Below are 24,806 nucleotides of genomic sequence, written 5' to 3' on the forward strand. Positions count from 1 at the left end.
CCCAAACCATTAAAAAGTTTCTCTCTATCCATGTTGTTAAGCAAACTGTGAGTTACTCCTCTTAATTCTCACATTCTAGTTCCCTGATCACATGGCATAAATCGCTGGGATTATTTATTTATTTTATTAATTTACAAGATGCGGGCAGTGCCGTTAGAGGGGGTGTTGAGTATTGTTAAGAAAATCTTGAGACATTTATGTTTTTTCCATCAGAGCTCACAAGATTGATAGATGTTTTGAAAATTGCAAACCAATACAAAAAAAATCAAATAGGATAAGATTTTTTGCATTTATCAATGAGGTGATAATAAGTGAGAACAAATTTAAGAAAATCAGACAAGATTAGACCTCCCATAAATTAAGATTATTCAAAAATGCTGCTGCCCATTTCCTAACTCTGAGCACACTGACTCCATAGGTTTTCCCTTAAGCAAGCCTTGTTTTTAAATCCTTCCATGGCCTCTTCCTTCCTTATCTGTATAACCTTCCTCTGCCCTACAGTCTTACACTTCACTGAATTTAATCGCTGTATTATTAGCAGACTGGACCCAAAGTTTTGGAATTTTCTTCCTCAATCCCCTCTAACCCCCTCTTCCTCCTTTGAGACACTCCTTACAACCTACTTATTTGACCAAGCTTTTGGTCATCTTCCCTAATGGCTTTATATGGCTCAGTATCAAATTTGGCTTGATGTTGCTGTGAAGCATATTGGGATTAAAAACACTACATGGGGCGGCACAGTAGCACAGTGGTTAGCATTACTGCTTCACTGCTCCAGGGTCCTGGGTTCGATTTCCAGCTCGGGTCACTGTCTGTGTGGAGTTTGCACATTCTCCTCGTGTCTGTGTGGGTTTCCTCTGGGTACTCCGGTTTCCCCCCACAGTCCAAAGATGTGTGGGTTAGGTTGATTGGCCATGCTAAGAAATTGCCCCTTAGTATCCACGGATGCATAGCTTAGTGGGATTATTGGGTATAATATGTAGGGATATGGGGATAGGGCCTGGGTGGGATTGTGTTTGGTGCAGACTGGATGGGCCAAAGGGCCTCTTTCTGCACTGTAGGGTTCTATGATTTCTATGAATCAATGTTGTTGTTCATGTCAAAAAATTCTGTAGTTAGTGTGGCATGCAGGAGGATCTATCCTCTTGAATGCTTTAGAAGAGAATTAGATGTTTCTTGAAAAGCAAGTATTTCCAAGACTGTGCATACTTTACGATAGTTTGATTTGTCCCAGAAGCCAAATTGTTTTTTCCTGCTGCACAATGGGATAATTCCATGTGCAGATATATGCAACTAACCTGAATTTAAGAGGGACACCACTGTGTGACTAAATTCATTCTTGCTCTTAAATGTATTTTTGCTGAGGCAAAAAGCTTTTTTTAAAAAAACTACTGATTTATTACTGTATTGCAGCTTCATAGAAGATTCACTAAATATTATCTGGAGTAGAGGAAGCTTTTGTTCATGTTAACTTCTTAGCAGTTGTGTTTCAATTCTATTCAACCTCAGTTAATGAAGAGCATCAAAATGGTAAAGTCAAAGGCTGTGTGGGGGAGGGAGTTTCCTTCAGTAACCTAGGCTGCATATTTCCCAATAGCCACCTCAAGATCTCGAACCTGACACACAGTCAGCCACATTAATGTTGCCTCTATTTGAATCACCTCGTATTCTGTGATGAACTAATTATCCTCCAGAGCCAAGAATCTTATTTTTTTTTAAGATTGCATCCTATGCACTGCAGTTTTCTATTTAACTAAACTTCAACTTCTCTTCTGTTTTTGAGCACAGTCAATGGGATTTTCCAGTCTGCAAAAATTACTGCCCCAAGTCAATGGACCTTTGGAGGTCTGTCAGATTTTCTGTCACGCCTGCTATGATGCCCATAGTGGGCAGGGCTGGAAAATTCTGCCCAGTGTTTCTGCCATAGATGCACACTTCAAAATTAATTTAGTTCCGCTGAGAGGTGGACCAGGATGATTCTTCAGGCATGGGCCAATGCTTTCCCCTCAACCGGCAGTGTTGTATCACTTGAAGTCATAGCATACCGTGTTTATTTTTTTTAAGCTGACCTGAAATTGAAATATTTCAGATACATGAGATGTATTTTCACATGCTAACAGATAAAACAATTGTAGCTGAACATTTACAAGCCTTACAACTTTACCTCTTATAGCAGGGACACAAGATACAGTAAAACACACATGCTGTGAATTATGCAAATGTATTTGAGATAGTTTATCAACAGAAACATCAACAAGAGGCCAGAATTATAGGAATGCAGATATCACAGAGAGTTCTGGGGCTGGAGGAAATTGAAGAGATAGGAATGGAGGGATTTGAAAACAAACATGGGAATTTTAAAATGAAGATTTTCCTTGACAAGAAACCAACGTAAGTCAGTAAACATAGGAGTCATAAGTGAATGGAGCATACCACAACATAAGACATAGGCAACAGAGTTTTGGATGGCCTCAAGATTACAGAGTGTAGAATATGAGAGACCAACGGGGAATGTGATGCAATAGTTGAGTGTAGACGTAGCAACAGCATGAATGCCAGTTTCAGCAGCAGATGAGCTGAGATAGGTGAAGTAGGGTGATGTTACCAAGGAGGAAAAAGGCAGTCTTACTGATGACATGCCGATGAGATCAGAAACTCATCTTGGGGTCAAACGTGAAACCATAGTTACAAGCAGATTGCTTAATCCAAGATCGTTGCAAGGGAGAGGGATGGAGTTGGTAGCTAGGGAACATAGGTTGGAGTGGAGGCCATAAATAATGGCTTCAATGTGCCAATATTTCATTGAAGAAAATTTCTGCTCATCTAGTACTGATCTACTCATCTTTCAAGTGAATTAGATTATAGTGAGGGAGAGTAGACCTCACTCTTGGCCTGACCTATCTTAGCCAAGTGGCAATATGAGTCTAGATGACTGGGATAAATCCAGATGCAGTACATGACCTTCTGTATTTTGTCATGTTCTATGTGTTCCACAATATCTTGCTGAACTGCCTTCAAGACCATTGGCAGTCTGATCCGCCTAATCCACTGGAACCATTCTTCACATGCTGAGGTAGACAATTCCTTAACCACTAGGGATTGGTGATCCGACAGCTACCCACCTCTCTCCTGGTTTGACCAGCCCAAACTGGTTTATCAGATTGTGTCTGCTGTCACATTCCAACAGTTGTTTGTACCTACAGGCAAGAGCTGGGTGAAGATAAGGACGAGTACAGGATGAGTCATTCCAAGAGTGCAATAAACCCACCTTTGAGAGATGTTATCCTTCCCTTGCACCACAGTGTCAGAGAGATAATTTGATAATTTAGTGTGTGATGATGCTGTGCTATATGTTTAAGGGAGGACTGCTTTAAGAGGCAGTGTTTTGTTAGAAGCTGTTGGTTTATCTGGCAGGAATGCAGTAGATGCAGAATAATTACTCATTTTAGCCATGCAAGTGCTTATTTAGCAGAAGGCTTAATGTAATGGGGTGTTTATTTTGATTAAAGTAATAAGGTGAGTTAGATAAACAGGGACAGAGTTATGTGATACTTAAAATGGGAGGAGCTAGGCTTGTATGGGGAAAACAGTTTCATTTTCATTTTAAAATAAAGGGCAGTTGCTGCCTAGAGCTAGAAGAAAGAAGGCGTTGTCTCCGTCACTCTCTCCAGAAATTTTCTGAAAGTTTCAGGGCTGTTAACCCAAGTCAAAGCAAGAATGCCTGGATCTGCTAACTGCTTTTAAAGGGGAGCTTAAATCTAAAACAGAAAATTTGCTTAATTGGGGCTGGATAGTAATAAGTTAGAAGTTAAGAGTTTGTTTCTTTGCATTTTTAAAGATTGTTCAACAATTAAGAGTTAAACTGTTACATTTTGTTAGAGGTATATTTAGCCTGTGTTATGAATGAAGCTAGTTTCAATAAAAGATGCCTAATTTGTCAGTCGAATCACTCCTGATGCGTAGCACTCTTTCCTCGCATTTGTGCCAAAATGGAAAAATTGTTGGAGTCTGGTCTGGCTTCAAAATATACCTTGGTGTTTCTGATCTGCCACCTTTGTGAAAGAGTCAAAGAGAGATGTTCAAAAGGTAGAGCTGGTTACCGTTCGTGTACATGTGAAGATGAACACCGTACCTTCTGTCATTGAGAGGCAGCATATAGATGGGAATAAGAGGGAATCAAGGATAGATCATTGGCATGGGGTATTAGAGGTAACTGTGTAGGAGCACCGAGAGAGGCATTGCAAGTGATTCTCTGGCTATAATTGGATAGTTAAGAATGGAACCAGGTGAGAGTAAACGAATGCAGCTGTGCGACTAGGGAAAAGTGTTGAGGAGAATGGTGTAATCGTCCATATCAAAGGCCGCAGGCAGGTCAAGAAGGACGAGGAGGGAAAGTTTACATTTGTCACAGACCCATCGGGTGCATCTTCCCATAATTTTCAGTCTTTTTAAAATTCAATCCTCAAAAGAGATTGCATCTCCAGAACTCTTTATTATGTCTTTCAGAAATACCCACAGTACTAATAAGCAATTGATTTGAAATGAAATGACTATTATTGTGCAAACTGTGGAGATTAAGTTTCTACAAAAAACAAATGGATGAATAGCCAGTTAATTTGTTGGTAAAATGAGCACATTGGAAGAACACTAGGAGATCTCCCTGTTTTACAGTTAATTCCATGAAATCCTTAATATCCACCAGATAGATAGAAAGACAGACATGTCCTTAGTTTAATGCCTTGTCTAAAAGACAGCATTTTCAACAAGAGAAGACTTGTGTCCTTATTTAGGTGTGGTAGTTCTGGAATAGAATTTGCCTCCGTAACCTTCTCATACATAGGCAAGGGCTCTTACAACTGTACCAAATTAAACACTACGGCATAAAATTTCTATCCCAAAAGTCTATAATGACTTTGAAATTAAGGGGAAACTTTGTCCTATTTCACAGCTCTCAATTGACTTAATAAATTATTGAGCTGTAATGCCAAGAAAAGTATTTTTTATTATTTATATATGGGAAAATGTCTGATTTTTAAGGTCGAGGTGGTTTAATGTTGAACAGATTTATAATAAATGAACAGAGTCTTAACCACTGTACAATGTAACAGTTTCCAGCAGAGAATTAATTTTATGTATAACTTAGCAAAGCCTTCTATCTAATGTTATGAGCTAACCTCCAACCAATGAAGGATTCATTGGTGCTTTGGGAGTGGAGAGTACAGTATATGAATCTTTATCCCCAGGAGCAGCTTACTGTTCCATTAAAAGCCTAAGACCTGATCCTAGCAGATGGTGGAATTAGTTTTCCAATTCTACGTATTTATGGGTTTTATTATTATTGTGTACCATCCTATTTTTTACACTTTATTTTCTGGAATTATTTCCTTGTAAGAGCTCATTTTGTAAAGTTCCATACCCAATATGGAAACTCAATAGATATCCGCATGTTTCCAAATACCCTGTTAATTTTAAAGAGCTTATTCTGCACCTGGCAATGACTTTCACATCTTCAGGATGTTCCAAGCACCACCAAGCCCAGTCATTATTTTGAAATGTAATCACTGATACAGACAAACATGACAACTTATATGTGTGCAGCAAAATCCTACAAACAGCAATGAGAGAAGTGATAGTTTGCAATAACAGGAGCGGGATGCTTAAATACGTTCTGAAAAGCAGTAGTGCTAATACAATTAATAATTTTAAATAGATCAACAGATTTTTACTAAGCAATAGTATGTGGAACAAAGAATGAAATTAGGATGCAGATCATCCATTATGTAGTTGAATGATAGAACAGACTAGACAGACTGAATGATCTGAACCTTTTTGTATGTAGATGTTAACATGGCAATTTAACCCTGCTTAATGTCTACTTTAAAATGGAAGACTGGAATCCTATTCAGATCAGTTAATCATTCATCTGCTAATGCAAGCAACTGTAATTTCGAGGCTTTGGTGTTTTAACATTAGCTGCACCACATGTGGGGCCCCACTGAGTGGAGTTTACACTCTCTGTAAGTAGCACATATGGAAAGCAGTAAATTACAGCACTTAACACACCTCCCAGTACTATTGGCAAAGCCTTACAAGCAGTTTGCTGTTCACTTTCTCAGTTAAAGAATGGTGCTTAGTAGCACTGGGGGGGTCAAATAAAGAAGATAAAAAACAAGTACAAAGAACAATTTTTTTTATATGCAACATAGAAAATCACTGTGACTGGACATTCATGGGCTTGACAGATAGAACTGTTAACCTAACTTCCACAGGGAAATTATCACTTTCTGTCACTGCAATGCATCATCACATGGACAATATTTTATACTGGTTGTGCTTACTTCCTTAATAACAAAGCCTGAAGTAGCATTTGGGATAGCCCATTCTAACAAACAACGGGATCAATTGTGAAACACAATGCAATGAATAGAGGGTATTAAAGCCAACATGATTTTGTCTTAGAACAACTTGTAGGTAAAGCATCAAGGAGGCCACCTGCCCTTAGGCCTATTGAGGTCCTTAATTGCCCATTTAAGAGACAATTAAGGGCCTCAATCTATCACCATTGCCATAAAACACACTCAACAAAGGTTATTTTTCAAACCTGCTTTTTTGAAAAGGCAGAAAAGGAGGGGCCATGGGGGCACATTTATTGGCGTGCCCTGTGTGCATCAGGGGCATCCCATCCTCCCTCCTCTTTGTTCCTCCCTACAAAAAAACCCTCTGCCTGACCCCTCCCTGCTTTAAAACCCCAGAACTTACCTCACTCTGGTGGCCATTACTATTCTTTGTGGAGATGCTTGCAATCTGAATAGTGCCCACTTCTGAGTTCTGGCACTGTTGGGACTCACAATACCAGGTTAAAGTCCAACAGGTTTATTTGTTTGCGAATGTCACTAGCTTTGGGAGCATTGCTCCTTCGTCAGGCGAGTGGGAGTTCTGTTCGCAAAGAGGGCATATAAAGACACAAACTTAATTTACAGAATAATGATTGGAATGCAGGCCATTATAGCTAATCAAGTCTTAAAAGTACAAACATTGTGAGTGGAGAGAGCATTAACCACAGGTTAAAGAGATGTGTATTGTCTCCAGGCAGGACAGTTAGTGAGATTTTGCAAGTCCAAGCAAGTCATATGGGTTACAGATAGTGTGACATGACCTCACGATTCTGGTTGAAGCCATCGTCGTGTGTGGAACTTGGCTATCAATCTCTGTTCAGCGACTCTGCGTTGTCATGTGTCGTGAAGGCTGCCTTGGAGAACGCTTACCTAAAGATCAGAGGCCGAATTCCCGTGACCGCTGAAGTGTTCCCCAACAGGAAGAGGACAGTTTTGCCTGGTGATTGTTGAACGGTGTTCATTCATCTGTTGTCCTAGCATCTGCATGGTCTCCCCAGTGTACCATGTCTTGGGCCGTCCTTTCCTGCAGCGTATCAGGTAGACAATGTTGGCCGAGTTGCAAGAGTATGTACTGTGTAAACCTGGTGTTCTCACGTGAGATGATGGCATCCGTGTCGATGATCCAGCACATCTTGCAGAGGTTGCTGTGGCAGGGTTGTGTGGTGCCGTGATCACTGTTCTCCTGAAGGCTGGGGAGTTTGCTGAGGACAATGGTCTGTTTGAGGTTGTGTGGTTGTTTGAAGGCAAGAAGTTGTGGTGTGGGGATAGCCTTGGCGAGATGTTCATCTGCATCAATGACATTTTGAAGGCTCCGGAGGAGAAGGTGTAGCTTCTCCGCTGCAGGGAAATACTGGACAACAAAGGGTACTCTGTCCACCGTGTCCCATGTTTGTCTTCTGAGGACGTTTGTGCGGTTTTTCACTGTTGCATGTCGGAACTGTCGATCGATGAGTTGAGCGCCGTTCTTATGAGGGCATCTTTCAGCATCTGGAGGTGTCTGTTGCGATCCTCCTCATCTGAGCAGATCCAGTGTATGTGGAGGGCTTGTCCGTAGGGGATGGCTTCTTTAATGTGTTTAGGGTGGAAGCTGGAGGCATTTGCTACCAAATAAACCTATTGGACTTTAACCTGGTGTTGTGAGACTTCTTACTATGTTTACCCCAGTCCAGCGCCGGCATCTCCACATCATGACTGCTGGGATTGCCAAATCTCCTAATCACGTTGTTCTGGTAGCTCCTCTGGACAGCACTTATTGTCCACTGATGGCTGGAAGTCTGACCCTCAGCCTGTTTATGCCACCACAGTGCATTATTACTGCTGGGCAGACTTTTCAAAAGTTGGCCTGTTTCAGCAAAGGGTATGCCCCCTTCCCTCTGTAAAATCCAGTCCTACATTTCCAGGTTAATTATAAAGGCTCTGGAACCAATGACAACGTTTTCAACTAGTGGGCAGTCGCACAAACCGCAGTCGCTGTGTGTTCATTAAGTAGAAAAGCAAGTGTACTGATTTGCCGGAAATATGAAGAAGTAATGGCTTTTTTAAGGCTGCATGTTACCAGCAGACTAGAAATGCAGGATAGTTTTTTCTATTCTACATGACCCATTTATTTTGTTGTGATATGCCTTTCCTGCAGGATGAACCTATTGCACTAGATAAACACACTCAACAAGCCAGGGAGACGGCTCAGCTCGCACACACCACTTACTCACTGCCAGCTGCTTCCTACTCACAGGATCAGATGTATATCAACGGAGGACTGAACTACAGTTACCGTGGTTACGGAGGAATAGGAGGTGGACTGCAGACTTCTTTGCAGACAGGAACCCTCAGCAATGGTATGAAAATCATAATGGCCATGTGTCATTGACTCTTTTTAGTTATCCTTTGCTGCTCTTAAAATTATGCTATCCTGTATAAAGCAAAAGATCCTTTCAGTTGTGTTATATTTTTAATTTGGAATAATGTTATATTTCCTTTATTAGCAGACTGTTGATTAACCATTTAAATGTACATATCTGTAATTTACTTCTGGGGCTTAATTGGTTTGTGATAAGATCGAAATATTCTCAAATACCACACATTTTAAAACAGTATTTAGAACAAAGGTCAATACTTTTTATTGCCGCTCATTTTTTATAACATGAAAAAGTTTTCTTTTCAGCTTCCTCTGATGTCGAGTGCTGAAAATTGTCAGTGTTTGTTTGTCACTCCTGGTTTGCATCAGCCCACCTAATCCATCACTCTGGCACATTGTTGTCTGGAGAATAATACAGACCATTAATGGAGACAGTAAAGTGCAAGGACCCCAACAGTGATCCCAGTGGGACACCATTGGGTACTGGGCTCCAAGCACATCCATTGACAACAACTTTCTACCTATATGCATTCAACCAACTCTTAATCCACCACAGCAGATTATTACTAATTTCACAAGATTCTTATCTTGTAGAATGGGCTTCTGTGAAGTAGCTTATTAAAAGATTTTTGAATGACCAGATGGACAATGTCCACTTTGTCACTCTCACCCACTAATATAATAATTTCTTCAGAAAGTTTAATCAAATTAGCAAGGCACTTCTTCTCAGAAGCCATCTACTTGACGTGATTTTATTTCCTAAAGAGGTTAGATTGGCCAAATTTCAAATGATTAATGCATCATGAGAAATTCAAGTGTCTATGGCTATGAGATGTAGGATCTTCTTTATTTTGTCTCATATGACCTATGCAGTGACGGAGTACAAGTCCTTCATATCTAGGTAATTTTGAGGGCTACAGGAGCTCGTAAAATCTAGGATGAGATCAGTTACATCCTTGTGAAAAAGTGTGGTACTATCTCACGCTGCCTTGCTGTGTTACGAAATGTGTTGCCTTCCCCAGCTCTTCTGTAAATTGTATCAGTCATTTAATAAATTCGAGTCATACTGCTACCTGACTTATGTTGTAGCGATCACTCATGGTGCTTGAAATGAGTTTGTGGCATAGTTGTCATCTTCATAGGCACAGAACAAAGGTGGATGAGTTTGGTTGAAGGTACTCCTGTCTTATGTAATACAGTTTCTCCATTGCCTAACTGGTGTAATTTCTTTGTAATTAGATAACTCCATAGCATGACTTTCCCATGATCTGTACTGCTTGTGTATTCTATTCAGAAGTAATATTAGTTGTGGTACATACTTTTTCACTGTTGGCTGATTCACTGTGGATTCATTCTATGCTACATCACCTCAAAACTATTAGTTTACAATGTGTGCCTGTCATAGCAGTTATTGGCCAGTTCTGATTGTGAGGAGAGGCTGGGGCACGCTGAGTCTCTGATGGAAACAGTATCTTCCCAGCTTTGGTATAACAATGAGTAATCATCTCACAATAATGCTTCAGAAATACACCAAAAAATGGCAAGGAAATTTACTCATATTTGACTTTTTACTAAACACTGATCTAACTCTTCAAAAATTCATTTTACAAGATATGGGAGTTGCTGGCTAGAACAACATTTATATTGCCCATCCCCCACTGTCCTAACTATCCTGAAGCTCATTATTTAATTTCACAAGAAAAGTTAAAGATATTGGCCAGGATTCTCCCAAAACAATTCTAAGTTCCCAATTCATGTAAAAATGGGAGTAACTCCCCTAGTTTTTTTAGCAGGATTTACTGTGCAGTGCAGTGCTCAGAATGTGAGAGATTCAAAGTGCCCTAACAGGACTCCCTGTTAAAATCAGGGAGCAGGGCCTATTCCCATCCAAGAGGTTGGCAGCATAGCAGTAAGTTGGGCACTGCGTATGCGCCGATTTGTCAGAGCAGAGATCAGCATATGCACAGCCTGACCGGCGCACTGCCAGCCTGATCGCTGGCCAGCCTCACAAGCCCCCCCCAGCCCCCCATCAGTGCCCCTCCAAACCCCGCCCCTCCCCACCCCTGATTGTTGACCTCCCAGACCTCTCCAGTTGTCCCAAATCCATCTCTTCTCCCCCACTGCCTATTCAGATGGCCATCCCCAATTGCTGTCCTCCCTCCCTTTGCCCATGATCCCAGTTGCAGAATGGCAGCAGGACCCCCCCATTTCCAACCCCACCAATTGCCCCCTATCTGCCCTGCTTCCAATAAGCACTGCCCCCTCTGGCCCCACCCCTTGGCACTGTCTGATGCCCAGTGGGCAGTGCCAAGGTACCCCTTGGGCATTATCAAGTTGTCCCTTGGGCAGTACCAGGGACCAGGCTGGCACTACCCAGGCCAGCACCCATGTCTTACCCTTGGCCTCTTGAGGGGAGCTCACTGGTCTCTGTTCCCTCCAACGGGATTGGCCACCTGTTCCCTTTAGTGGGGAGCAGTGAAACATTCCTGGCGGGGGTGGTTGGGGGGGGGGGTGGTTGGGGGAGGGGGGGGGGAGGTGGGGGTGAGACACTAGTGGACCTGGAGACTTCAGTCCCAGGCGCAATAAGGGATGCAAATACAGATTTAAATATTGAAATCAGCTCAGAGCTAATTATTCTAAAAGAACTTTGCTACAGAGACGTGCGGAAGTCCGGGCGCCCAGGGGAATGGCCTTTGCTGTTGTCTCCTGCCCCGCTGCATTGTTAGAGCAGCATAGCGGGCTGGGAGAATCGCCCAGGGTTTTATACCACAGATTTCCTGTGAGATGTTCTTGATCTAAGTAGGCCACTGGAAGAGGGGCTGTGGTCTGTGGAAATATTTTTTCTTTGGAGAGACAGGAAAAACTCATAAGGCCTGTCACTTCAGATTGATATGTAATTGATCAATTTTCTTTGTAATCTATAAAATAGTACAAAGAAAAATAACACTAAAAATGGAGAGGAAAACTAAAATAATCAAGTTGTAAAATAAGCAATGGATCTATCAAATGTTTCAGATTTCTGAGAAAATACAGACTGCAAATTTAATTCAGACTGCTGCCTGAAGTGCATCTTTAGTAGCTAACACTGGCAGTATACCTGTCATTTCATTTATTTAAGTATAATTTTCTTCACAGCAAGCCTTGGGTAGGAAAGTGGCATTATGTTGATTTAATTTTGAGGATGTTTTAAGACCAAAGATTTACATTAAGTGGTATTATGATGCAGATGTTTAATGTACATGTACTAAATTATTTTTCAGGGTCTGTGCTAAAGGGATAATACTAGTTAAAATGATGGCGAGAAATTTGATACGAGTCCATTTAGTGCACTCATGGTAACATTGATCATGGAAATCTCCATGTTGCACCATTCGAAATTGCTCAATATGGAGAAAAGTCTGAATCAGCCTTCATTCTCCCATATGCTGCTACTGAAAAAAATTAACTTCCTGGAGTTCTAATAAGATTAGATGCTTCTTGCACCATCACCTGCCTATCAGTTAAATGTAATTATTTCAGATGAGGTCAGAGGGGTATAGCATTTTGGGTTTTGAAAGCAGTGCATCTCGGGGATTAGCTGTTCTTATGCTACCTTAATCCTGTTCAGCGAGGCCTTAGATGATGCGAGAGATGAGGGTGGCATTACTCAGGTGACTATTAATCCTACTTCTTTTAATGCAAGTGGATTCATTATCAGGAGCAGATGCATCATGCATGTGGGTCTGCACATCAGATGCTAATGGAATTAACATTTGCTTTTTGTGCCTCACGTTTTCATTAGAAACAGCTAAAAATTTACCATTGGTGATGTGCAATCAGTTGAAACATTACAGTGTAATCTGAGGTCAATGAGTTTGGACAGGTAACTAATAAATTAAACTAAATATGCAACCCATGCTTAACCACTTAACAGAATTTCTCTTTTATGGCAACTTCCAATTAGTAACTTTGAAACACATTACAATAGGTGAAATAGGATGAAGAGCTTGTACAATCTATTATTAATTATATTTGAGTGAAAACTAATAAATCTTATCAGAAAATTTGCACAACTACTAAGTTTAAATTTGTTAGAAATTTTTAGAAATACTGATCAGCAAGAAAGCTTTCATTGGACAACGCAATTATTTACAAATGGCACAGCCAACTCCTTCACGATTTAGGGGTTACAGCTTCACATTCCAGTCTGCTTGTTATAGCACCGACCTTTATTTTAATGCATTTGTTCAGATTGTGGCTGGGCTATGAAGTTGAGTACTTAACAACAGTTTAAGAGGGAACAACTGATTCTCCTGCCATTGCAACATGGGAGTATTACCTAGAATTAAGCTTTGCTGAAGAATTTAGAAATTAAAACATTGCATCTTTAACCTAATGATGCTTTAAAATTAAACCAGTTTTGCAGTTGGTTTAATTTGCACTGAGAGAAAATCATGCTCCATTAATCTCTTTGATACAAATTTACAAATGACAATTCATTTTGTTTTTCTTTGAATACTTGCAGTCGGTTTATGGGAGATGTTTGTGAGGGCTAGTGCACTACTGATTCCCTGTCAAATCACACATTCATGTCAAAAGGATTGTGAGTAATGCAACCCACAAATCTCCAATTCTCACTTATAACTTCACGTAGCTTGTTGTGCACACCATTGGCCACACCCCAGAATCTTGACCTCGACAGTCATGCAAAACTAAGTGAGGGACACATTAGCTTCCACTGGGGTGAGGTGGGAATGTCACCCTTTCTAATGTGCACAAAGACTAAAGAGTCCGACAAGATGGTAGAACAGTAGTTCAAAAGGCAGAGACCAGCAAGGGCACACACATGATGCTTACTAATGTGATGAGGCCAGTCACTTGTGAAGAGTCAAGGACCTCACACAGTACGAGCCACAGGATTAGGCATGGGAATTGAAGACACAGAAGAGGTTCAAATCCCTGTAGCCAATTCCACTATAAATAATGACAGGGAAAGAGAAGCCCTTGCCCAACTAAGTATCCAACACATTTATGAGGAATTTGACTTAAATTCACAAGAGAGGTACAAAAGATATAAGAGATCAGTTCAAGGCTACTGGCCAATCTCAGAAAGAGTGATCATGATTAAGATCAAAGGCCTTGTGAAATGCTTGTCACACAAGTTTATGCCGTGACGCAAAATCAGAGTAAACAGGAAAGAGAGATTTTATGGTGACATTCTAAAGTAACAATGATCAAATCAACTGATATGGTAATTGTAATGGATGACTTAAAACGCAAATGTTTTTGAAGAAATATCAGAATACATGTCATTCAATATGCTTGGATTGAGAATTGGAAGAGGAGTCTGATACTATTTTGTCAAGAAAATGATCTGATGGTGGTAGATGTCCTTTTGAAACAACCAAAAAGACTGTACATTTGGAGAAGTCCAGGCAGTGTATGTAAAAATCAATTAATGTGGGCAAAATCCCATCAGCAGGTTCAATGGCAGGCAATGGGAAGTCCAAAAATCGATTTCACGTTGCAGTGAAATAATAATGGGATCTCCCAAATCTGGCCTCCATGGTTGGTTGCAATTCCTGCCAGACACCGGTATGAAAATGATTTGCATCCCACTAATGGATGCAGATGAACATCAGATCAGAATCTTACCCCATGCTCAATTCTCCGCAATGCCAGTGGGAAAACACTAGAACAAATCTAGACCAATACCATGTATAAAGGTTGGGACTTAACTCAAGAAGATTTTGGGCATTTCACGGAGATTTGAGGAGGAAAGGAAGGCCTCCGTGGTCTGGTGCACCAAGTGCAGCACTGGGTGGGTAGACCTTCATCCATGTAGTTGTTTCTGTGAAGCAGCTTCCAGAAGATAAGAGTTCTTTCTTAGCAACCTCATTCAACCTTCAGAACCGCTTCCAGGGACTTCACCATGGGATCAGACCTTTTTTCAGGGACTGTGCCATGGAATCAGGTCAGCCAGCTGCAGGAGGTACTGTTGGGCAGCAAAGGTCTGTTGGTTATGGCGGGGAGCGGTTAAAAAAAGCTTGGAAAGTATTTCCAGGAGTAAAAACTTGAAGAAAGAACGCTGACGGCATAGTGCTGTTTACAGAATCAGAAGAGGCCCCACCAAAATATTGTGCATCAAGTGAAATATAGATGTTTCAAATACAGATTGAATATGGACACTTAAAAGACAAAAGCAATGGTAGTTAGAAGGAATACGTTAGAAGAAACTAGAATGAAGATTGAATTGGATGGTTTCACACTGGAACAAGTGGACAAGCTTGACTGTTTAGGACAACTGATGACAGAAGATGATAGGTGCAATGCCAAAAAGGATAAAAATAGCCAAAAGTAATTTTGTGAAGATGAAGAATTGGTCAATATGTACTCTTTTCACAGCGCACTGGGAGATCAGTGCGCATGTTAATATTGCCCTCTAGCAGTCAGCAGGCCTTGCGTCATCAATAAATTCCATCCACTCCCCCTACTGGTGAAAATTGCATTTTGCCTTATTTCTTTTTCCTAAGTGCCAAAAGCTTGTGGCTGGGAGCTTGCACGAAAAATGGACATAATTCTTTCCCATTTTCACGCTTATTCAGCTCTTAGAATCTTTTTAATAAGATCACCCCCAACAGGTTTTAATGAATATACTAACAGGATCAGACCATTCCAATTTATCTTTCTTGTGTGGATGACCTTCTACTTATCCAAACTGAAATCCAGTTGCTATATTTTTGATCATTCACCTGGCATGTCTGCCCTTTTTAAACTTTATGTTTCCATCTGCAAACATATTATCATTCTTAATTTGGTGCAAGCTTGGATATGAAACTTTCTTTTGTCCAAGTTATCTATAATAATGATGAAAAGCCATTAGCCCAGTAGGAACGCTGTTTCTCACATGCTCCACATCAGAAAGAAGTTCCCTCTATCTATACTCTGTCTCCTACCTTCCAGCCAATTTCCAACCCTTACCAAAAAAGTTACATTCAATTCTGTGCATACTCATTTTTGCTCAAAAAATCTTGTGCGGACCCTTATCAAATATCTACTGGAAATCCATATACACAAGATCCATTGATATATCCTTACCAACCATGCTAGTGACCTGAAAGAAATCAGTGAGACATGATGCACCCTGAACAAATACATTCAGTTATTTCCTGTGTCCCTCTGTCTGTGATGGTAGATTCCAGTAAGTCTGCCACAATTTATGTTCAATTAACAAGTCTGTAGTGACCTGATTTCTACGCCCTCCCCCCCCCAATCCTTTTAAATAATAGAACAAGATTTCAAATTTCCAAACCCAAGTGACGGAGATTGTTTTCAGGACAATTTAATGAATCTGCTGTCTGGAACAATAATGCATTTCCAGGTTTCAGCGTACAGGTTGCAAGCAGTCAAACCAAAGAGGCATTGGAATCCATGGAGCAACCGGTTGCCAATGTCCCCTGGATAATGGTGAAGGGAGGCTGCTCAGAGGGAAAAATAAGTTATAATTTCATGAAGCCTGCTCAGAGGTAACGGGTGCGATCTTACAACTTTATCCCGCCTGACTTTCAGCAAGGTGAGGTGGGTGGAACGATTGGATGAGAGGCAAAAAATGAGAAATATGCTGGTTCCTCGTCTTCCTCTATCATCCCAGCCCTGTTTTGCTGGCAAAATTGGCCTCGGTCCCAGAAAAGGATGCAAAATCAATTCAAATATTTATGACAACCTAAACATAAATATTCCCAGAGGGAACTCTGCAGGGGTAGCACTTGGGATGGGAGGGAGACAGGAAACTCTGCAGATCAGGAGTCTAATAATGACCATAAAATCACTGTTAATTGTCGTATAAACCAATCTAGTTCACTAATTCCTTTTAGGGAAGGAAATCTGCCATCCTTACCTGGAGTGGCTTATATATGACTTCTGACCCACAGCAGTGCCCTCTTGAAATAGCCTAGCAAGCCATTCAGTTGTATTAAATGAATGAAACGAGATGGACCACCCTTCAATCTGAAGTATTTGCTACAACCTTCAATCAGAAGTGCCAAGTTGATGATCCATCTCAACCTCCTCTGGAGGTCCCCAACATCATAGATGCCAGTAATTAGCTAATTTGATTCATTTCCAGTGATACTAGGAAATGGCTGAAGCCACTGGCTACTGCAAAGGCCTGACAGTAGTCCAGCAATAGTACTGAAGACATGTGCTCCAAGACCTCCTAGCCATGCTGTTTCAGTACAGTTACAACACTGGCATCTACCAAGCAATGTGGAAAATTGCCCCAGTATGATCTGCAGACAAAAAGCAGGACAAATGCAATCCAACCAATTTCTGCCCCATCAGTAAAGTGATAGAAGGGGTAATCCAAAGCAATTAATGCTGGCTTAACCAGCAAAGCACACACCCCTGAATAAAGAAATAACACAAGTTACTTTAAACAGGGCATGTGGTGCTAGCTTCTCACAATATTGTCCCCTGCCCAGGCATCCAGCTGATCAACAGCACAGTTAGTTACCTCTGGCATCCAGCCTGTGTTATGTAAAGAAGGAGGCTGGGAAAAGTCCACGTGCTGCCTGCATTCATGTCAAAGTTATTCCTGCATTGTACTTCCAGTTTTAGGGGTTATCGCATTTTGCTCCCATTGCAGGTTAGTTACATATCTCAAACAATTTACTAGCACAAAGAGGAAACGTTAGCACTAACTAACGTATTGAATCATGTAAATTGAGAGTTTTGCGTCTATTTGATTTATAAATTATTTTGTGGATGGAATTGCACAGAATTATACAGCAGCATTGAGATGACGGATTTTGATTCTTGTAGGAAAGTATAGCAGCAGTGAAGGAGTTTTGCAAACAGGAAGTTGTTTTAAAAAAAAGAGGTAATTCATGTACCCAGCTAACTAACTTGTATTAATCCCGAGACTAAGGGTCTTGTTGAATGCAATAGGATTACAAAGCGGCCTCTTTATTTCATTATGTGGAGACACTGGCGTTGGACTGGGGTAAACACAGTAAGAAGTCTCACAACACCAGGTTAAAGTCCAACAGGTTTATTTGGTAGCAAACACCACTAGCTTTCAGGGCTTTGCCCCCTCTTCACCCCGAAAGCTAGTGGCGTTTGCTACCAAATGAACCTGTTGGACTTTAACCTGGTGTTGTGAGACTTCTTACTGTTTTTATTTCATTGCCATAATTTGTGTCTCCATCAGATTAAAGTTAAGCACATGACAATAACTATGGTGAAGGGAGGAGGAGATTGTTCTTTAATTCATCCAGACATCCGAAGTACTGTTTTGATAATGCTTATTAGTGACCTTGGTGGACCTCAATGTCGTAGCACTCAGCTTCACTCCAGTGATTATGTAGTGACATTATGGGTCTCTCTGGAGCCATTTCCCATTTGAAATAAGGCAGAGAAAATCAGGACAAAATAAATGTATCAAAGGAGCTGCAAAGATCCAGCCATTGACCTGGATGACTATACTCTCCTAGATGCAGATCAGCTGAATAGGAGAGACCAGAATTACTTACTGTTCATGTAGGACATATCAATATGGGGAGGGGTCTGATGCAATTAGTGTAGCCAATTGACTGTCCTAGAGACTCATGGAAATTAGTTGCACTATACAATGCAACTCTTTCACTGTTGCTAAATGGTAATTCTTGGTAAAATATTAGCCTCATGACAAAGTATTACTGCATCTGTGAGCAGCAAATAGGTTGACACTGCAGATGTTCCCAGTGCCAGCCTGGAATGTGTTAGAAGCATAAAAAAATGAGGACTGTGCTGATCCTCACAACTACTGATATTAATGCTCAGCATATAGTTCATGTCTCAAAGCCTTTTGTGTTTATTATGTCACCATTTGGTCACTGTTTCTCCAATAAACTATGGGCTCCTGAGACGTGGGGTCACAAATAATGTGCCTTCGTACCACCTCAAGTTTCTGCTAACTCATTCCTTATGCTACTCAGCCAAATCAAATGGTTGGAAATAGCTGAATGCAATGCTTTTTCAGCTGTGTTTAGGTTGCTTGGAAACTCAAAAAAGCAGCTCATTCACAAGAGTTATACAGATAGAAGGAGCGTGAAGCACATGTTATGGAAGTTGATAAATACGGAACTTCTTTCTCTCCAGGCAAACGACAATTATGCTGATATTAATTATCTTCACTGTACTCTTTTTGCACACAGAAGTCTGTTCACATGGCCAGGAATATAGGGTTAATTAAGATTGCAACATAGATTCCTAATGTTAGTGCCTTATTTCCCCACTTACCAACTGTTTAAAGATTTAGTTTCTAGGCTACGTAGTTGATACCCCTCATGCACATTGTTGTCTGTGACACTTATACCAATTTGATGAAGTCTAGCAAAATTAGATTCTTATAATGTGTTCATTTCTTCATCCTTTCAGGTCCAACAGATCTTAGCATGAAGGCACTGGCCTCAAACTCAACTTCATCCAACACAAACAACAGGAGTGTACCAGCAGCACAGCTCAGTCCAACAGAAATTAATGCGGTTCGGCAGCTCATCGCTGGCTACAGAGAGTCAGCAGCCTTCCTCCTCCGCTCCGCAGATGAACTGGAAAACCTCATTTTACAACAAAATTGACTCTTGTCAGCACAGTCCTAATGATAAAACCCCATGTCCTGTAGTTACCCAGTTCAAAACTGGAAATTGGGAGGAGATTCCTCTTGTTACAAGATGGCCATTAACCCATTGCTGCTATGGAAGTGATAATGCCACCAACCTTTAACCTCAGACCTTCATCAGGACCGAGCGTGTGAGTGCGTATGTCTTCAACCCAAGGACCTCATTCACCAGAGTATCTTCATTATCTTAGTTGGCAGCATAAACTGAGAGATTTGACATGTGCAAGGACGTTGCTCCTTTCATGGGCAGCTGCAAGTTCCTGGCCAGTTGCCACACAAAATCCACATAGCATTCAATTCCCAGGTGCAATACCCAGTAACGCTGCTAATAGAAATAACCTAGTCTGGGCCTTCTGGAAGAACAATAGAGCAGAGGAGTCATTCTCCTTTGCTTTGTGTTCATTCTAGTCATCAGTTTGAAGTATTATGAGGATAGTAACATCACTCGTACATGGATTATTCAATTAATTTAGAAGTTTTTAGTACTAATTTTTTTTTGCTCTTTTTGAAATCTAAACATTGATGTACTAACATCTGCAGTGAAGTCTGAAATACATTAATGGGTGCAATTGTTGGGGATCCATAGCCAATAAAATATCATGGTATTAAAGCTGATTATGTATTCAACAATGCAGGGTCAAAAGTGGATAGGTAGATAGATTCTAGAATGAAACTTATGAACAAGAAATGCAACCATGAGTGTATATCCAAGTCCAAAAGTGATGGAATTCTGCATACATTTAACTATAATTAGTAGGGTGCATTATTAAAGATATGCTGCCCATTTTATGCTTGCCTGTACATATGGATTAGCATATCAGGTAAACAACAATACAGCTCGGTGCTAGTTCATTAATATTGGGGATATAAGCTCTGAAGAATTATAATCATGTCCTGATGTCAGAATATGCCCAATAGAAAATGTAGAATTTGTAGCCTATATCTATTATTTTATATATCAGCAGGATAGGTATTCCTTAGAAACATTCCATAAGCCTAAAAATTCCATTTTTGTCATAACTATTAGTATATTTAATATAATTAGCAGTTGTAGTTTAAATGTAGAGTCAGGATCCAGCTTGACTCTGAAGAGAACCAGAGTGTGACCAGCTTGGAGAGATAATCCCACTCTACCTGTTTGAGATGAGAGTCAAAATCCAATCAGTAACAGAAGTATTAAGCACCTTTGCATGCCTTGTACTTATTGGACACCTTTCAAGTAATCATACTGTATAAATGCTAATACTGTTTCTCGAACATTTAAATTTAACTGCGGAGAGAGGCATTCTGTGCACAGTTGCAGGTACGTGTTCATAGGGCTCCCTCCTGTGTGAGAGAAAAAAGTTTCAGCAAGTCACTGTAAATGGGGTATTGCCTGGCTATAACTGACAATATAAATGCAGCCTTAGGGATACATTTTGCGACTAGTTAAGTGCTTATCCATTATTGCAGGTGAACCATAAGGTCCTATTCATCATCTCATGAAGTAACTCCAGATATTTTTCACTTCATTCACAGTCAAATGCTTGATCTCAAATCATGCAAGATTAGGTGTGTCTCTTCAGCAAATCAAAGTGCATCATGAAATCTTTCAGAACTCAGGTAGCAATTTATACCAACGTCAATTTTTTACTATTTTTTTAAAAAATGAATACTGTGAAACAGGAAATGGTTTCTTATTTTATACTTTTCTCTAATTCTGCTTTGTAATAGTTACCATTAGCAACTTAAAATAATTATTGTAGATCTTTATATTGTTAGAAGCAAGTACTGTGTTTGAAAAGTTTAAAATTAAACTTAGTTCTCAAAAGATAAAATACTTTCTCCACCTGCATCAAGCTGTATAAAATATTTGGATAAGATGACTCCAGGAAGGCATTAACCGAATGAATTACCAGAGATTTGTTCTCTACATTCATGGGTGAACATATTAACTTTGTAGAAATATCTACCTGAGAAAAAGTATTTTACTCATGCTAACTTTTTACAGAAGAGAATAGGGCCAGCCAGACAAGATGCAGCCCAGCAAGATGTGAAAGTGATACATCTGCATCCAAATGTCACATACACAAATATATTGTTTGCTTTCCAAAGAATTCTATTGTCACCTACTTACTGTGGAAAATCCACAATTTTGCTCTGAGTATCCAGTAAAGGATACATTTTTAGAAAGGGTCACATTCCTGCAACTTTAAACCATACCTAATAGATGTGCCCTAGTTTGCTGCCTGCACATAAAATTTATCCTGCCTTTGGAGCAAATGTCAATTGCACTTTGTCAAAAGATTGCTTTAGCCTGCTGTTACCCAGATATGACTAAATGTGCTGGTTACTAACCTTTAACCACTCCTAGAAAAAGACTATGAGATACCTCTACCTCAGTTTTCCTTTCATTATTATGTTAAATACATGCCAAGCATCAGCTGTAGTGTAAAAGTCAAATCACACAAAGATCTACATTACTTCAAACTAGAACTAATATCATGCAATGACTGATCCATAAAAAAAATTAGTTTGAGATATTGCCTGTTCACTCTTCCCCACCTATTGATAAGTTCATTCATGTCACTCCTTCGAGCACATCAGGAGAGTGTGAATAAACTACACATTGGAATTTAGCTACGACTTGATTAAAGAGGGCATTGAAAGCTTGCAGTGCTGCCTTTAAGAATGGGTATTTCCCATTGAACAAACCTCAATAACGAATTTTATTGTACAGAAGAAACCTTTTAACGTTTCAAAATTAGTATGCATTTTATGTTTATTCACTCAAAAACAAACTTATTCAGGAAATAAGTGACCAAATCACCGATAAGTAATACACACTAGATTTTTGATATTAACACCATTACTCGGATATTGTAATATTACACATCTCTTTTCTGAGCTCCAACCATCCAAATCTTGTGAATTAAGACCAAAACAATTCAGCAATATTACCTAGATAGTAAATAAGCATGAACCTTAGACAGAAACATTCTTCACCCAGATCATCATCCATTTTGGATCAAAAAGACCAATCCAAATAACATTTAACATCTTAAGAAAAATTAGGAACAGTGGAGGTTCAAAGAGCTCATGCTTATGGGTCACTAAAGTTGAGTAGTCGGGTGCAAAAAAAAGAGGCTAATGTAATGTTATCCTCTGTATCCAGAGGGGCAGAGTATAATGAGGAAGTTTTTCTACATCTATACAACCTTGGTTATACAGCATCTGAAATACTGTGCACAGTTCTAGGCACCACACCATTGAAAGGATATATAGAAGAGGGAAGAATAGTACAAGAGCTGCAGAGGTTAAATTATGAGAATTATACAAACATGTATTAGGTTTGTTTTTGCTGGAATTGATAAGGTTGAGTAACTTGATTAAAGCCTTTAGGATTTTGGAAGTAATTCATAAGGTAGACAGAGAAACATTTCCTCTGGTGAAGTCTCAAACATGGTACGTGGCCTTAAAATCAGAGCCAGGCTATTTAGGAGCTAACATTTCTTCACACAAAATATGGTGTGGATAAGTGTGGAACTCACTCACGAAAAGCAGAGGATGCCAGCTTAGTTAATAATTTTGAATCTGAAACCGATGGACATTTTTCTAGCTAAAGGCATTAAGCTGGTTGAAAAGGCAAGCTAGGGCACATTAGCAATGATCTCATTGAATGGAGGAACAGGCTCAAGGGATTGAATGGTCTACTGTTCCTATCACAATGCCATGTTTATGTGTTCAGTCAAAATTTCTGCACAACTATATAATCTGTTGGACTATTTAACTCATTTTTCAGATAGATTTTCAAGTTTGTTTTAACATTACTAAATTCATAAATCTTTATTAAAATAAGCACTCCTTCATCCATACTGAAAATGCTACTATCCTCATAAAGCTCAATTGTACAGACCAATGGCACAAATGGATTTTGAACCAGTGGTCATTTCCACCACTGTGATACTATGTTGAAAGGCAATGGAAGCTTAATATAACCTCATTCATATACTTTCGGGACCTCTTTCAGGGCAAAGAGCAGGTATCAGTTCTCTGTCCTCTGTTTTATGCTAATTGTCCATGTGAGTGATTTGTATATGACACGAAGTTACTTTTCTTTGTAGTGGGGGTGGCGGGGCGGGAGGGGTGCGGGTATATTTTTCTGTACAGGATGTCGCTAAATTTTGTTCTGTGAGTTGTTGTCCTTAGCAGTTCCAGAAAAAAAAATAGGCAAAAGACAATCTTAGCCCCCTTTGATGCTGTGATTTACTTTTCTTAAGTGCAGCTATTGAGTAAAACTGGGGGACCACTAAGTATTTTTCAGCCATAACTTAAAGTCACTGAAATGTTGTTGCACAATGATAATGAGTAGTTCTGAGGACTGTGTGTAATTATACAGTCATCATTCAAAGATCTTAACCCTTTGAGTGCTTTTTTTTAAATAAATTCTTGTTGTTAGGCTGTTTACCTTGTTGATCTACTGAACTATTGCACCCTTATGCAGAAAATGTTGACCACACGGAAAATATTTTCTGAATGGAAACCATTCCAGTGGCACTGAATAATGCTAGCTGTCCTGCTGCAGAAATAATTTCCTGTAGGATTCCAAGGGTTTATTAACCATTAATTGGCTAGAATTTAATTATTGTATGATTGCCATCAGCAAATTAACTGGACGTTGTTCACAAACAACAAAATAGCGGTGCTTTCAATTTATTTTGACTGGGAAGAGGAGAATCCGGTTCCTTAACTGTTTGTACCTAATACCAATGTGAACTTTGTATTTCCTTCTGATTTTTGACTCAGTGAAAGTGTGGCTGTTTACATGTACAGATTTTGCGATTTTCTTGTGTTCTCCAATACCCTGTATTAATGCTGTAGAGAAAAAAAAACAAAATAACCCAAATTCTTTTAATATTTATTGCATATACACAGTGAATATGTTTTCCAATACATGTGGCTAATATTTTGATTCTTTGTGTCGATATATGTAAAGCAACTGAGTTCTTTGTATTTTTTGTTTGCTAAATGAATAGCATGGGCAGTTCTACTTACATATCACTTTAATTGTGAACCAATGATCTTGCTGGAGCTGTCAGTATGGTGTCAAACTAGCAAAATGCATTGGTTTCATTATACTCTATGGAATATTCTTTGAACTATATACATATATGAGATGGAGTACTAATAAAACCAATATGCGGTGTATCAGACAGGACATTTTGATGCCAATATTCTTTATTATTATGGTACTGAGTCTAGTGTTCACTAATGTGAACACTTGTAGCTGAGAAATGGGATGCTTCTCTTATTGCGAATTTATAAATTGTAATCTGTAACGAAATCTCACAATGCTGGATGTTGGAAACTTATCATTTCAGGTCAAAGTTGATTAATCCCTCCACTCATTTGGGTTTCTTTCAAACTGATTCCTACCGCT

The 24,806-nt window shown here is 39.7% G+C and overlaps 1 protein-coding gene across 3 annotated transcripts in view; it reads left to right on the forward strand.

Moving 5' to 3' along the window:
* nol4lb (nucleolar protein 4-like b) overlaps window positions 1-24,578 on the forward strand; it is a 305,822-nt gene extending 281,244 nt beyond the window's left edge. For all 3 annotated transcript variants that reach the window (XM_080204815.1, XM_080204816.1, XM_080204817.1), the window contains 2 exons: window positions 8,530-8,731; window positions 19,147-24,578. In XM_080204815.1, the coding sequence (XP_080060941.1) occupies window positions 8,530-8,731; window positions 19,147-19,346 (402 nt within the window). In that variant the 3' untranslated portion in view covers window positions 19,347-24,578. The remainder of the gene's footprint in view (window positions 1-8,529; window positions 8,732-19,146) is intronic.
* Window positions 24,579-24,806: the final 228 nt, after the last annotated feature.

This window comes from Carcharhinus amblyrhynchos, chromosome 16 (genome assembly GCF_965287045.1).
Source record: "Carcharhinus amblyrhynchos chromosome 16, sCarAmb.v2.hapA, whole genome shotgun sequence".
NCBI classification, from domain to species: Eukaryota; Metazoa; Chordata; class Chondrichthyes; order Carcharhiniformes; family Carcharhinidae; genus Carcharhinus; species Carcharhinus amblyrhynchos.